General features: G+C 43.0%; 1 protein-coding gene across 7 annotated transcripts in view; it reads right to left on the bottom strand.

The window, feature by feature from the left end:
- LOC110521566 (epidermal growth factor receptor substrate 15) overlaps window positions 1-12,750 on the bottom strand; it is a 33,658-nt gene that overhangs the window by 14,696 nt on the left and 6,212 nt on the right. For 5 of the 7 annotated variants that reach the window (XM_021599195.2, XM_021599191.2, XM_021599193.2 and 2 more), the window contains exons 6-15: window positions 10,116-10,178; window positions 9,747-9,872; window positions 9,423-9,482; window positions 8,729-8,941; window positions 8,492-8,637; window positions 8,048-8,210; window positions 7,196-7,278; window positions 4,834-4,906; window positions 2,612-2,773; window positions 2,219-2,416 (exon numbers count right to left, since the gene is read on the bottom strand). In XM_021599195.2, coding sequence (XP_021454870.2) covers window positions 2,219-2,416; window positions 2,612-2,773; window positions 4,834-4,906; window positions 7,196-7,278; window positions 8,048-8,210; window positions 8,492-8,637; window positions 8,729-8,941; window positions 9,423-9,482; window positions 9,747-9,872; window positions 10,116-10,178 — 1,287 coding nt within the window. The remainder of the gene's footprint in view (window positions 1-2,218; window positions 2,417-2,611; window positions 2,774-4,833; window positions 4,907-7,195; window positions 7,279-8,047; window positions 8,211-8,491; window positions 8,638-8,728; window positions 8,942-9,422; window positions 9,483-9,746; window positions 9,873-10,115; window positions 10,179-12,750) is intronic. The other 2 variants (XM_021599194.2, XM_021599196.2) reach the window with 2 other exon arrangements.

Here is a 12,750-nt window from a genome sequence, read left to right on the forward strand (position 1 = left end):
TGTAGAATAATAGTGAAGACATCAAAACTATGAAATAACACGCATATAGAATCATGTAGTAAACAAAAAAAAGTTTAAATCAAAATATATTTTACATTTCAGATTCTTCAAAGTAGCCACACTTTCCCTTGTCATTCTCTCAACCAGCTTCATGAGGTAGTCACCTGGAATGCATTTCAATTAACAGGTGTGCCTTGTTAAAAGTTCATTTGTGGAATGTCTTTCCTTCCTAATGCATTTGAGCCAATCAGTTGTGGTGAGAAGGAAGGGGTGGTATACAGAAGATTGCTCTATTTGGTAAAAGACCAAGTCCATATTAAGGTAAGAACAGGTCAAATAAGCAAAGAGAAACGATCGTCCACCATTACTTTAAGACATCAGCCAATGCGGGAAAATTTCAAGAACTTTGAAAGTTTCTTCAAGTGCAGTCGCAAAAACCATCAAGCGCTATGATGAAACTGGCTCTCATGAGGACCGCCACAGGAATGGAAGACCCACGCAACCCAAATAAATGCTTCAGAGTTCAAGTAACAGACATCTCAACATCAACTGTTCAGAGGAGAGACTGCATGAAACAGGCCTTCGTGGTCAAAGTGCTGCAAAGAAACCACTGTAAAAGGACACCAATAAGAAAAAGAGACTTGCTTGGGCCAAGAAACACGAGTAATGAACATTAGACTGGTGGAAATCTGTCCTTTGGTCTGATTAGACGCAGACTAGGTGAACGGATGACCATGTGTGGTTCCCACTGAAGTATGGAGGTGTGATGGTGCTTTGCTGGTGACACTGTCGTGATTTATTTGGATTTCAAAGCGCACTTAACCAGCATGGCTACCACAGCATTCTGCAGCGATACGCCATTCCATCTGGTTTCTGCTTAGTGGGACTATCATTTGTTTTTCAACAGGACAATGACGCAAAACACACCTCCAGGCTGGTGTAAGGGTAATTTGACATAGAAGGAGAGTGATGGAGTGCTGCATCAGATGACCTGGCCTCTACAATCACCCGACCTTGTGATTTTTTCAGTACATATGTGGCAATTATATATTTCAGAAGGAGCCAGCAAAACTACTGCACTCTATGTGCTCTAGGTCATTGGACACCATTAGACATGCACATGGTTATTCTTGTAACTGTTATGGCCAACTATGGTTATAGCTCTTGGGTTTTTTCCAGAACAGGGGTTAATCTTTCAATGGAGTCAGCAGGATGTCATGTATTGGTTAATCCTGTAGAGTGCCATGGTCTGTTGCTATGGTCCTACATGCATGAAACTATTTGTGACTGTGCAGATTGCATGTCCTAACATGATAACGGTGGCTAAATGCCAGAGGTGATAAGCCATTAAGAGGAGTTACTATGAGTATGACGTAAGGAGGACAAATGTATAAGTAGTTTGTACCAAGATTGGAAGGCAGTTGTATTCATGATGCAGCTCGGCTTTTATTATGAAGTATTAAAAAGTCTATTTGAACTCACATGCTCCGGTATTTGTGAAATATGATTGACCAAATATTTCCACGACAACCTCAACCCAATTGAGATAGTTTGGGATGAGTCGGATCAGAGTGAAGGAAAAGAAGCCAACAATTGCTAAGCATATATGTGGGAACTCCTTCAAGACTCTTGGAAAAGCATTCCAGGTAAAGCTGGTTGAGAAAATGCCAAGAGTGTGCAAAGCTGTCATCAAGGAAAAGGGTGGCTACTTTAAAGAATCTCAAATATATTTTGATTTGTTAAACACTTTTTTGGTGACTACATGATTCCATAGTTTTGATGTCTTCACTATTATTCTACAATGTAGAAAGTAGTAAAAAACATTTGACTGGTACTGATAGAGATATATACACACACACACGGGTTGGAGAGAACAAAACATGATTGATGAGATAGATTGCTTGGTAAGGATGACATGTAATTTATAAAACCTAAACATTCACTCACCAATAAATCGCATGTCATCCTACTACCGTTATTTTTGTGTTATTTTTATTTTCAAATGTCTTTTTACTACTGTTTAATTTCTTTACTTACCCACACATACACACACATTTTTTTCCCGCACTATTGGTTAGAGCACTACACCTGTTGTATTCGGCGCACGTAACAAACTTTGATTTGATACATTCTTTCTCGTCAATCATATTTTGTTCTCTCCATTTACAATCTTTGCCACCACCGTAATAGTAATGGTGGTGAGTCATAGTAGACTCACCTGAGATACCTGAGAGAAGGAGTCCTTGACAGATTCCTGCAAGGGGGTGAACTGCTCCCGCGCTGCCTGCACCTTCTCTTCCAGCTGCTGGCTCTCCTCCTGCAGTCGCAGCAGCTCCTCTCTGGCCTGCACCAGCTGCTCCTCGTACTCCTCTATCCTCTGCTCCTGCGCCGTGTGTTCCGCCTCTAGTGACAAGATCTAACACACACACCCACCAACCACAGAAAGCGAAGCAAGATGTGAGAAAATAGTTCAAACAAAATGGTGGACAATCTGACTGTGACTAGATGTACATTTGACCATCATATGTAGTTGCTATTGACTAGATCCTCTCTGAAGGTGATCCAGGTGCTGTGGGAGATGGTGGTTGGTTGATAGGTTCTGTAGTCTCACCAGCTGGTTCTCATGGCTGCACTGCTGGCAGATGTGACGAAGCTGCTCCTCCAGAGTGGTCTTCTGCTGGTCCAGCTCCTCCAGAGTATCCTGGACCTCCTGGCGCTGAGACTGCAGCCGCTGCAGCTCGCCGCTTTCCTTCTGCACCTGATTCTGCAGGTCCTGAGGAGGGCAGGGATAAGTCACAGCATCCAGAGAAAGATGTGAGAAAAGGAGCAGAAGCACCTACGCGGGAGTAGCGTTTGACTGAGTACTCTGAAGAAAGGACTCAATCAATCCATTGACTGCCAGAATATAATGAAAGACTACAAAGTTAGCTCAGCCTTGAGGTGCTCCACTGCAGCAGAACAAAATCAAATGTAAGCTTCCCCACAGTACCATTACACATTGACTTAGTGTTTATGCCTACATGCTGATGTTTATCCAGGAAGTGTGTGTAGGAAGGTGTGGTATAAACTGTAATCAGCCACTACTCAGCACAGGCTCAGAGGGATGAACGTCTTCATCCGTTCCTTCAGAGGAGCAACTCTAAGCTCTGTCTGTTTAAAGCAGCCAGGCAGTCACAGCCCAAAATAGAAGCCATTTATCAGACCAACTCAGTGGCGAGGCCCTCCTGCCCTCATCATTCAAGTGCGAGTGCTACAAGTACCAAAGATTAAAAAAGCAAACAGTTTATTGATCCCTATTTGCTTAGAATACTTCATATTCAGCCATTACATTACTGATTTACTGCAGGGAGAATTACTCCCGATCACTGTGCAAATGTTAAATAGTTAGATTACTATTCATTGGCCTTAATTTTTACTGCATAATCCAATCTCAGTTGCTCATATACCTATTGAAAAACAGACTAGTTTTCCCATTATTAATATATTGATAATGGCTAATTGGCAGTGACTGGGCATTGCTGAGGGGAACCCTGGGGTAAGAAACAGTGCTGTCGGTCTAATGACAGCCTTTCACGCCATTGGCGTACAATACCAGAGGAAGAGCAGCCTTTCACAAATACAAAGCAGAAAATAACTAATGTTCAACGCAGGGTAATATTGCCATATTCCTATATAGTTCGATCACTAGGGTTCAAGTGCGGCCGAGAAGTGGCAATATAAAAGGTGTACAAGTGTTAAATGTTAATTTAGTCCTCCCAGAGAGAGTGGGTCAATAGTGAACAGGACCTGAGAGGATGGGATAATTAAACCTGACAGAGAAGATTATAGTCACACACTGGCATCGGGCTTACAGCTGATACCCCTCTACTATGGCATTGGCTTATTCAAGAACACTTGAAATTTTCCTAAAAATGCATTAAGTAACATATGTACAGACCCAGATTACAGGGTATTAAAGTATAATTTAATATAATATACAGTGAGCTCAAAGTATAGGGACAGTGACATTTCTTGAAATGATACAATGACTATGGAGGTTAAAGTGAAGACTGTCAGCTTCAACTTGAGAGCATTGTCATCCATAGCGGGTGAATTATTTAGAAATTACAGCACTTTTTATTCATAGTCCCCCCATATTGGGGCGAATTTCAATTTGTCATTTAGCAGATGCCATTATCCAGAGTGATTTACAGGAGCAATTAGGGTTAAGTGCCTTGCTCAAGGGCACATGGACAGATTTTTCACTTATTAGGTATAATTAAGTAGCCAAAAGGTTCAGTATTTGGCCTGATATTCTTAGCACGCAATAATTACATCAAGCTTGTGATTCCACAAACTTGTTGGATGCATTTGCTGTTTCAGATTATTTTGTGCCATATATAAATGAATGGGAAATAATGTACGTACGTCCTCCAAAAAGGTTATATTAATAAATCAATTAATATGCTTGATATTAAAAGAGGTAACTCTGTCGAAATGTATCACTGAAGCAAGAACTAAACAGCTTCAGGCTACAGTTCAGTTCACACAATCGAGATCGTCAACATCAAAATTTAATCACGGTGCACTATAGAGGCGGCTCTGACTCAGACAGGGAGGGTATGTTTGGTTTCTCTGCTGCTCAGCCATAGCCTAACAGACTCAAGAAGGGGCTACCTCTAACAAATGCAACAAGAGCAGCTGAACAGTAGACTGATTTGACATGAGAAAATGTATTTATAAAACCAGTAGAAAATCGAAATGTACAGAGTCATCAAGTGGATGAAATGAAGTGAAACAATAAGGGCAGTGAGAGAGCTCAGGGGAGGCATGCAGGCAGCACGTTCACTGTACCTGGACTTCACTGGTCCTTTCTCTGATGCTCTTCTCCTGCTCTTTAATTTCCTGTTCCACATTGCTCTTCTCCCTGGAAGACCAGCACAGCAGACATGAGTATTTAATCACCGTGGAGACCGAGGGCACCCCCAGCCAGGCTACCACCCCACCACCACCTCTACAATCTTGACCAGCCGACAGCTCCACTCCCTGCACCACCATCCTGATCCTACTGTAGCAGACCACACCGACCGACCAACCAACGCCTGCAACAACTGCCTTGAGGGGGTCTGTGCGTGTGTGTCGTGTGTTCTGGCAGATGAGGCGAGAGAGAGGGGTAGGACTGTGTGTGGCTGCCTGGAGGAAGTGTCAGTGATTCAGCGAAGAGAAGGGCGGGATGAAGCTCTATACCTCCCATTGTTCATTTCCCTGTCTGTTCATCCTCCCATCCACCCCTCCCAACCCTTTCCTGGTCAGATGACAAGGTAGAGGAGAGGGAGCAGAAGACGGGGATAAGTGGAAACATTTGCACAATAGGCGGGGCCTCGGTTATCAGCTCTCCTACCAAGTCCAAATCTTTCTCCTGGATCTTATCAAATGACAATAACAAAGCCATTCATTTAGCAAAGTAGAACATAAATATGCCAAAAGGCTGGCCAATAGAATAAATAGTAAATGTAAAAAATAATTAATTTAAACGGAATGAAAAAATGCCAATTATCTTTTTCCCTTCATATTTCCACAGTTCATATTATCAAATATAATGAATAATGTTATTTTGATCAACATGAAGAATGAACCTGTCCGCCTTTCGTTTCAACCAACAGCCACGCATGTAGAGAGAGAGAGAGTAGAACCAGCGCAGAGAGAAGCTGAAGTGAGGTAGGAGACGTGCGAGTCAGGAGTACAGCAAGTCTAAATCAAAAGACCACCTCACCCCTCCTGCTCTAAGCTGAAGAATACATTGCTTCATCCACGGCCACTCCAAAAGGTAAGCGCAGGTTTACAGCAGCACCTTGCCGTGGACACTTACAGCAATCCCCAAAAACACACCTTTGCAGCTTCCCGTACATTATCCTCAATCTGATGCCTAAAGCCTAATAATAGAGTTCAAAACTTACACCTGCTATCCAGACACTGATGAAGACTACTACTTTCAGACATCTTTTCTCACTCTTTACTTACCAGAAAAGGGACGTCATACAACAACAAACAAATTCATTTCCCCTGTGATGTAGCTGTTATGACTGTAGTGGGGCAGATATGTGATGTGTAAGCAAGTGATAAAATATGGTCTGTACTTCCTCAATCCAAAACAGAGAGGGAAAAGCCACCATTGTAAATAAGAACTTGTTCTAAACTGACTTGCCTAGTTAAAAGGGCCAGAGCGAGCCAGCCAGACAGAGCGAGCCAGCCAGAGAACGAGGCATAGCAAGCCGGGCGAGCGAGAGAGCGAACGAACGAACGAGGCATAGCGAACCGGGCGAGCCAGAGAGCGAGCGAGTGAACGAGGCATAGCGAACCGGGCGAGCCAGAGAGCGAGCGAGCGAACGAGGCATAGCGAACCGGGCGAGCCAGAGAGCGAACGAGGCATAGCGAACCGGGCAAGCCAGAGAGCGAACGAACGAGGCATAGCGAACCGGGCGAGGCAGAGAGCGAGCGAACCGGGCGAGGCAGAGCGAACCGGGCGAGGCAGAGCGAACCGGGCGAGCCAGAGAGCGAACGAGCCAGAGAGCGAACGAGCCAGAGAGCGAACGAGCCAGAGAGCGAACGAGCCAGAGAGCGAACGAGCCAGAGAGCGAACGAGCCAGAGAGCCAACCTCTGGAGACCCTGCTAAAAGGCTCCTTCCCTCCTCTCCTCTCCTTCCTTATTCAGCCTCCATGTGCTCTGGCATCAAACAGCAAAACACACTTCAACGGGAACACGTGTGAGGGTGTCTTTAAACAAGATTCCACCGACACCATTACAACTGTACTGTGTATATTCCCTGAAATGGTCCAATGTGGTGAGACAAAGCGAGCCCTACTTTCGAGAGGGGTAGTTATATGCTCCAACACGCTAACAAACTCATCCCAAACAAAAAGCCGGAACTAACCCATCTCTCAAATACACTTGGTACATGGACGAATACAACTTAGTGCTCTACAGAGAGACCATTTGACTCTAATATGAGTCAAAATATTTTGCTGTGCAACCTCAAATTTTATTTAGGAGCACCAGTGGGCCTAGAAAAAAAATGTGGGATTCCAGCTTTATTACCTCAAATATATTTCATGGTGCTTCAACATGTGTGTACACCTACATTTTTCAACTTAGGCGCACATGTGGACAGAGCCCTGGTCAACATAGAGCCCTGCAACTCTGATGATTGACACTCACCTTTGTAGGTCAACAATCTCATTGCTGAGTGAGTCCAGTTCCTTGATGGCAGAAAAGTCTGCTGCCAGATTTGCTGCGTTGCTCTGGTGGGGAGAAATCATTCAAAGCAAATGATTTGTTTACATTCACACGCGTCACTGACCATACTGTACGTACACTACAACATATACACAACGTCTAAACATTAAATCGACGGAATGGCAAACACAATGTTGAATAACGTAAATATGAGCCTCCAACTAATTTAAGGTTGCCATATAATCAAACCCATTTTACTGAATATGAAAGAATCCCAAAATGACCCATACAAGATGGGAGATTTTTAAGAAATGCATTAACACTGAAGGCACATCTACATGCAAACACAAATGGATAAGGAGGGCACTAAAATGACTAATTAAACTAGGAGAAAAACAAAAGGGTAGGTAGGGAATATTAGGAGGTGGGTACATGCGTGGGTGACACTGCCAGGAGCTAAGGGGGAGACACAGTGAAGCTAACACTCAGGAGAGTCCCCAGCTAGAGGGAGAGCCCACCTTGTGTACAATGCATGACTCATGAGGAAGAAAGCAAAGAGACAGCATACACAGACTGGGTCAGAGAGACACACAGCAGCAAGCTAGAACACAAAAACCCACACACCACAGGAGAAGGGAAGGAAACGATTAGTAAAACGTCAGGAAATACAAGTTTTCAAATTTGCATCACCATCAAGTAGCCTATTCAGCAAAATACACAACTCCTAGTCCTTTTATAGAGAAATACACACGATTCAAACAAGATATTAACAGTTTGTGATTATTGGATGTCTAAGAGGGCATGAAATGGTACAGGATGATAGAAATGTGTTACCTGCTTGGTTGCTAGGCTCAGTCTGTCAGAGGGAGGGATCATTTCAGGAGAGAGGTTCTGGGGTGGGTCCACACCTGTGGTCAGTTTCTGGTTAATTAGATGCAGCGCTAGTGCAAACTGTTCCCTGGTAAGCTTCCCCATGTCCCCAATGTCACAGAGCTCCCTGTGGAACACAGATTACCACATCACACAATAGAAAGATCCATTTACCCTTCCGGCAATGGGCATAATATTGACTAAAACTACAGGCCGGTTTCACAGACCCACATTAAGCCTAGTCCTGCTAAATGGAAAAAAATTTAAAGTGGTTTTTAGTCCAAGAATTGGCTTACTCTGCATCCAGAAAGCAGCCCTGTATGACCAATGTCCTTGTTTCATTAGTACATTCAAGTGCAGAGAGCCAGGCACCCCATGTTATCTAAGAGATTGTTCCCTGAATCATACCAGATGTGTGCTAGTGTGGCAGAGGGCAAGCCAGTCTTTAAGAAGATATCTCTGACTTCAGGCCCAGACACCATCCCATCCATGTCAAGATCGGTCTTTGCAAACACCTCGTCATACTTGGATTTGTCTGGAGGAGATACAGCCCACTGAAAAGAGACAGAGGGGACAGGATGGCTATATAGATATGGATTAGGTCTTGCCGCCCCACTTTTATGCTGGGATGAATACTATACTCACTGTGACTGGGGTCACGGCTGGTTTGGAGGGCAGGGTTTTGGACCCTGAAAGGGAGGAGCGGCTCTCTTTGATGGAGGGGGGCGAGGGTATAAGGGGCATCACTGGGGGTACAGAGACAGGGGGCTTTTTCCTCTTGGAGGGGGGAACTAGAGGAGCAGGTAGAGACATGGGCACGGGCTCCCCCTCCAGAGCTCTGTAGACAAGGTACATGGCCTAATAAAAGAGAACAGACACACATCTATAAATCTGCCTATCATGTCATTTCAATATAAGATCGGGGAAGTCCAACATTTACAAACAACTCATTTTATTCGAGAAGCACACACTAAATCCTACAGCAGTCCACATTTCTTCCTTGCACATAAAGATTTGACAGCAAAAATCTGGCCATTACATAAGTGCATGAGTTCATTAAAATAGGAGAACTTCAAATATAGCACAACCCTGATTCAAAAAGTGCTCCATTTTGAGATACAGGATCCTTGATAGAAAGCAAGGATGCCTTGAAGCCAAGCGTACATTAGTGCAAACAAATATTGATGAAATATAAATAAAAGCTGGAGAAGGCTATGCAGAAAATGGGCTCAAGGGCAGAGTAAAAAATAATAATAATTTGACTGTTAGTGACAGGCTACATTTCTTCTGCATGAATGTCCTCATCTCCTTCCACTTTAATGATAAATCTATTCCTTACCACAGCAAATTCATCTCGGTCAAGCATACCATCTCTGTCTAGGTCACTCAGTTCCCATACCTGCAACATTTAGGGAATTCAGTCCATTCAGCAAGTCAAAAAAATAAAAATAATATGTATCTAGTCGGTAAAATAGACCAGTCGTGGACTTAAAGCAGATCAATGTTATGTCACAAATTACAACACAGTCGAGCCTTTAAATAGCAGCGGCTATGTTTAAAAACACAAGACCACCCTCCAGTGGGCAATTGGGCATACGCATTTACTCTGACGGCCATCAAAACTAATTATTTATGAGCCCTGTAGACATGCTATGCTGCTTACCCTTCCCAGTACGTCCACTGGAAGTTTAGAGTTCAGCAACACTGGTTTGACCTTCTCCCCAGAGAGCATGCCACTAACGGGGGAGAGGCTGACGAAGACTGCATCAAATTTCAGCTTCTCTTCCGTCTGGAAAGATAGACATATAGGTACATGATTGAAGCAATTTCTACTTCAGATAAAATGAATCAGGTGGATTTTGCAAAGTTGAGAACTCCCTTACATGGCTTTGAAAAATGGATTTGAATGAAGTAAACATTCAAATAAATGTGGCATCCATTGATGCGCTTTGCTTCTGCTTTTGTTATAAAGAGATCAGGACAAAATGACCAGGCTACATTTTTTAAAGAAATAGTAATAAGTTCCCCTCACCGTGACCACCCAAGGGCTGTCAATGGACACTCCCCCAAGTAGAAGTGGGCTGCTTGTGTCCTGCTGAGGAGAAAAGTTGCATCATCAACAAAGGTTCCCTTTTCAGCTCAAAGCACATAAACGTATAAAATTAGCTTCTAAACCAAACATTTGTTTAAGGGGGAAGACAGGATTTTTTGTATATGTGTATTTAAAAAAAACAATAATAAAATGTAAAAAAATTCAGGCAATGTTTACATGATCCCCTTTAAAAACAGTCTGATTTTTACAACATTCTTGCCTCATTATAGTAGTCTTTTATACATCCCATGCACATGCTGCCACCGGTGAGGAGTGGGAGTAGGGTTGTGCCAATGTGGGTGGGTGTCTATTTTGATAAATCACTTGAATGAAAAACATGATATATTACACACACAAACGCCATTAGGAATGTGTTTAGGCAGGTCTTAAGAAACATTAAGACTACGAACATTTATTTTCAAAATAATAGAATAGCATATTTTGAGTTTAATTCTGTTACTGGTCTGGTCAGCCTGTAGGGTACATGGATGTGCCATGCAAATTAAATCAATTGTGTTTCATTTTGTTTATTAAAAGAGACACTACATTTACATTCCCATGACCTGATCAAAGCCAACACATTTTATAGTAAGGATAATTCCCAGAGACAGTTTGTGCATAAATTCTTTGGTTGTGCAAACACACATCTTCATCAGCTGTCCGGGTGGCTGGTCTCAGACGATCCCACAGGTGAAGAAGTCAGATGTGGAGGTCCTGGGTTGGCATAGTTACATTTGGTCTGCGGTGGTGATGCTGGTTGGACATAGTGCCAAATCCTCTAAAACAATGTTGGAGGTGGCTTATGGTAGGGAAATGAACATTAAATTCTCTGGCAACAGCTCTGGTGGACATTCCTGCAGTCAGCATGCCAATTGCGCTCCCTCAAAACTTGAGACATCTGTGGCATTGTGTTGTGTGACAAAACTGCACATTTTAGAGTGGTCTATTATTGTCGCATTTTTACATTTTAGTCATTTAGCAGACGCTCTAACCAGAGTGACTTACAGTAGTGAGTGCATACATTTTCATGTTTGTTTCCAGCACAAGGTTCACCTGTCGTAATGATCATGCAGTTTAATCAGCTTCTTGATATGCCACACCTGTCAGGTCGATGGATTATCTTGGAAAAGGAGAAATGCTCACTAACTGGGGTGTAAACAGATTTGTGCACAGAAGTTGACAAATAAGCTTTTTGTGCATATGGAACATTTCAAGGATCTTTTATTTCAGGTCATGAAACATAGGACCAACACTTTACATGTTGCGGTTATATTTTTGTTCAGTATACAGTGCCAGTCAAAAATTTGGACACACCTACTCATTCAAGGGTTTTTCTTATTTTTTTTTATTACTATTTTCTACATTGTAGAATAATAATACAGAAGACATCACAACTATGAAATATCACATCATGCAGTAACCAAAAAAAACAAAAAGTGTCAAACAAATGAAAATGTTATATTTGAGATTCTTCAAAGTAGCCACCCTTTGCCTCGATGACAGCTTTGCACACTCTTGGCATTCTCTCAACCAGCTTTATCTGGAATGCTTTTCAAACAGTCTTGAAGGAGTTCCCACATATGCGGAACACTTGTTGGCAGCTTTTCCGTCCCTCTGTGATCCGACTCAACCCAAACCATCTGAATTGGGTTGAGATCAGGTGATTGTGGAGGCCAGGTCATCTGATGCAGCACCGTCACTCTCCTTCTTGGTCAAATAGCCCTTGTGTCACCAGCAAAGCACCATCACACTTCCTCCTCCATGCTTCATGGTGGGAACCACAAATGCGGATATCCTCCGTTCACCGACTCTGTGTCTCACAAAGACATGGTGGTTGGAACCAAAAATCTCTCATTTTGACTCATCAGACCAAAGGACAGATTTCCACCGGTCTAATGTCCATTGCTCGTGTTTCTTGGTCCAAGCAAGTCTCTTCTTCTTATTAGTGTCCTTTAGCAGTGGATTCTTTGCAGCAATTTGACCATGAAGGCCTGATTCATTCACGCAGTCTCCTCTGAACAGCTGATGTTGAGATGTGTCTGTTACTTGAAGAAAGAAGCATTTATTTGAGCTGCAATTTCAATGGGTCTGGTAACTAATGAAATGTTACTCTGGGTCTTCCTTTCCTGTGGCGGTCCTCATGCACTTGAAGAAACTTTGAAAGTCCTTGAAATTTTCCAGATTGACTGACCATGTCATAAAGTAATGGACTGTCGTTTCTCTTCGTTTGAGCTGTTACTGCCATAATATGGACTTGGTCTTTTACCAAATAGGGCTATCTTCTGTTCACCAACCCTACTTTGTCACAACAACTGATTGGCTCAAAGAAATCCCACAAATTAACTTTTAACAATTCACACCTGTCACCACCAATAAACCCATTATAATTGAGAATTTCAATAAGCATTTATCTACGGCTGGCCATGCTTTCCACCTGGCTACCCCTACCCCGGTCAACAGCCCTGCGCTCCTCACAGCAACTCGCCCAAACCCCCCACTTCTCCTTCACCCAAATCCAGATAGCTGATGTTATGAAAGAGCTGCAAAACCTGGACCCCTACAAATCAGCCGGGCT

This window comes from Oncorhynchus mykiss, chromosome 30 (assembly GCF_013265735.2).
Source record: "Oncorhynchus mykiss isolate Arlee chromosome 30, USDA_OmykA_1.1, whole genome shotgun sequence".
NCBI lineage: Eukaryota > Metazoa > Chordata > Actinopteri > Salmoniformes > Salmonidae > Oncorhynchus > Oncorhynchus mykiss.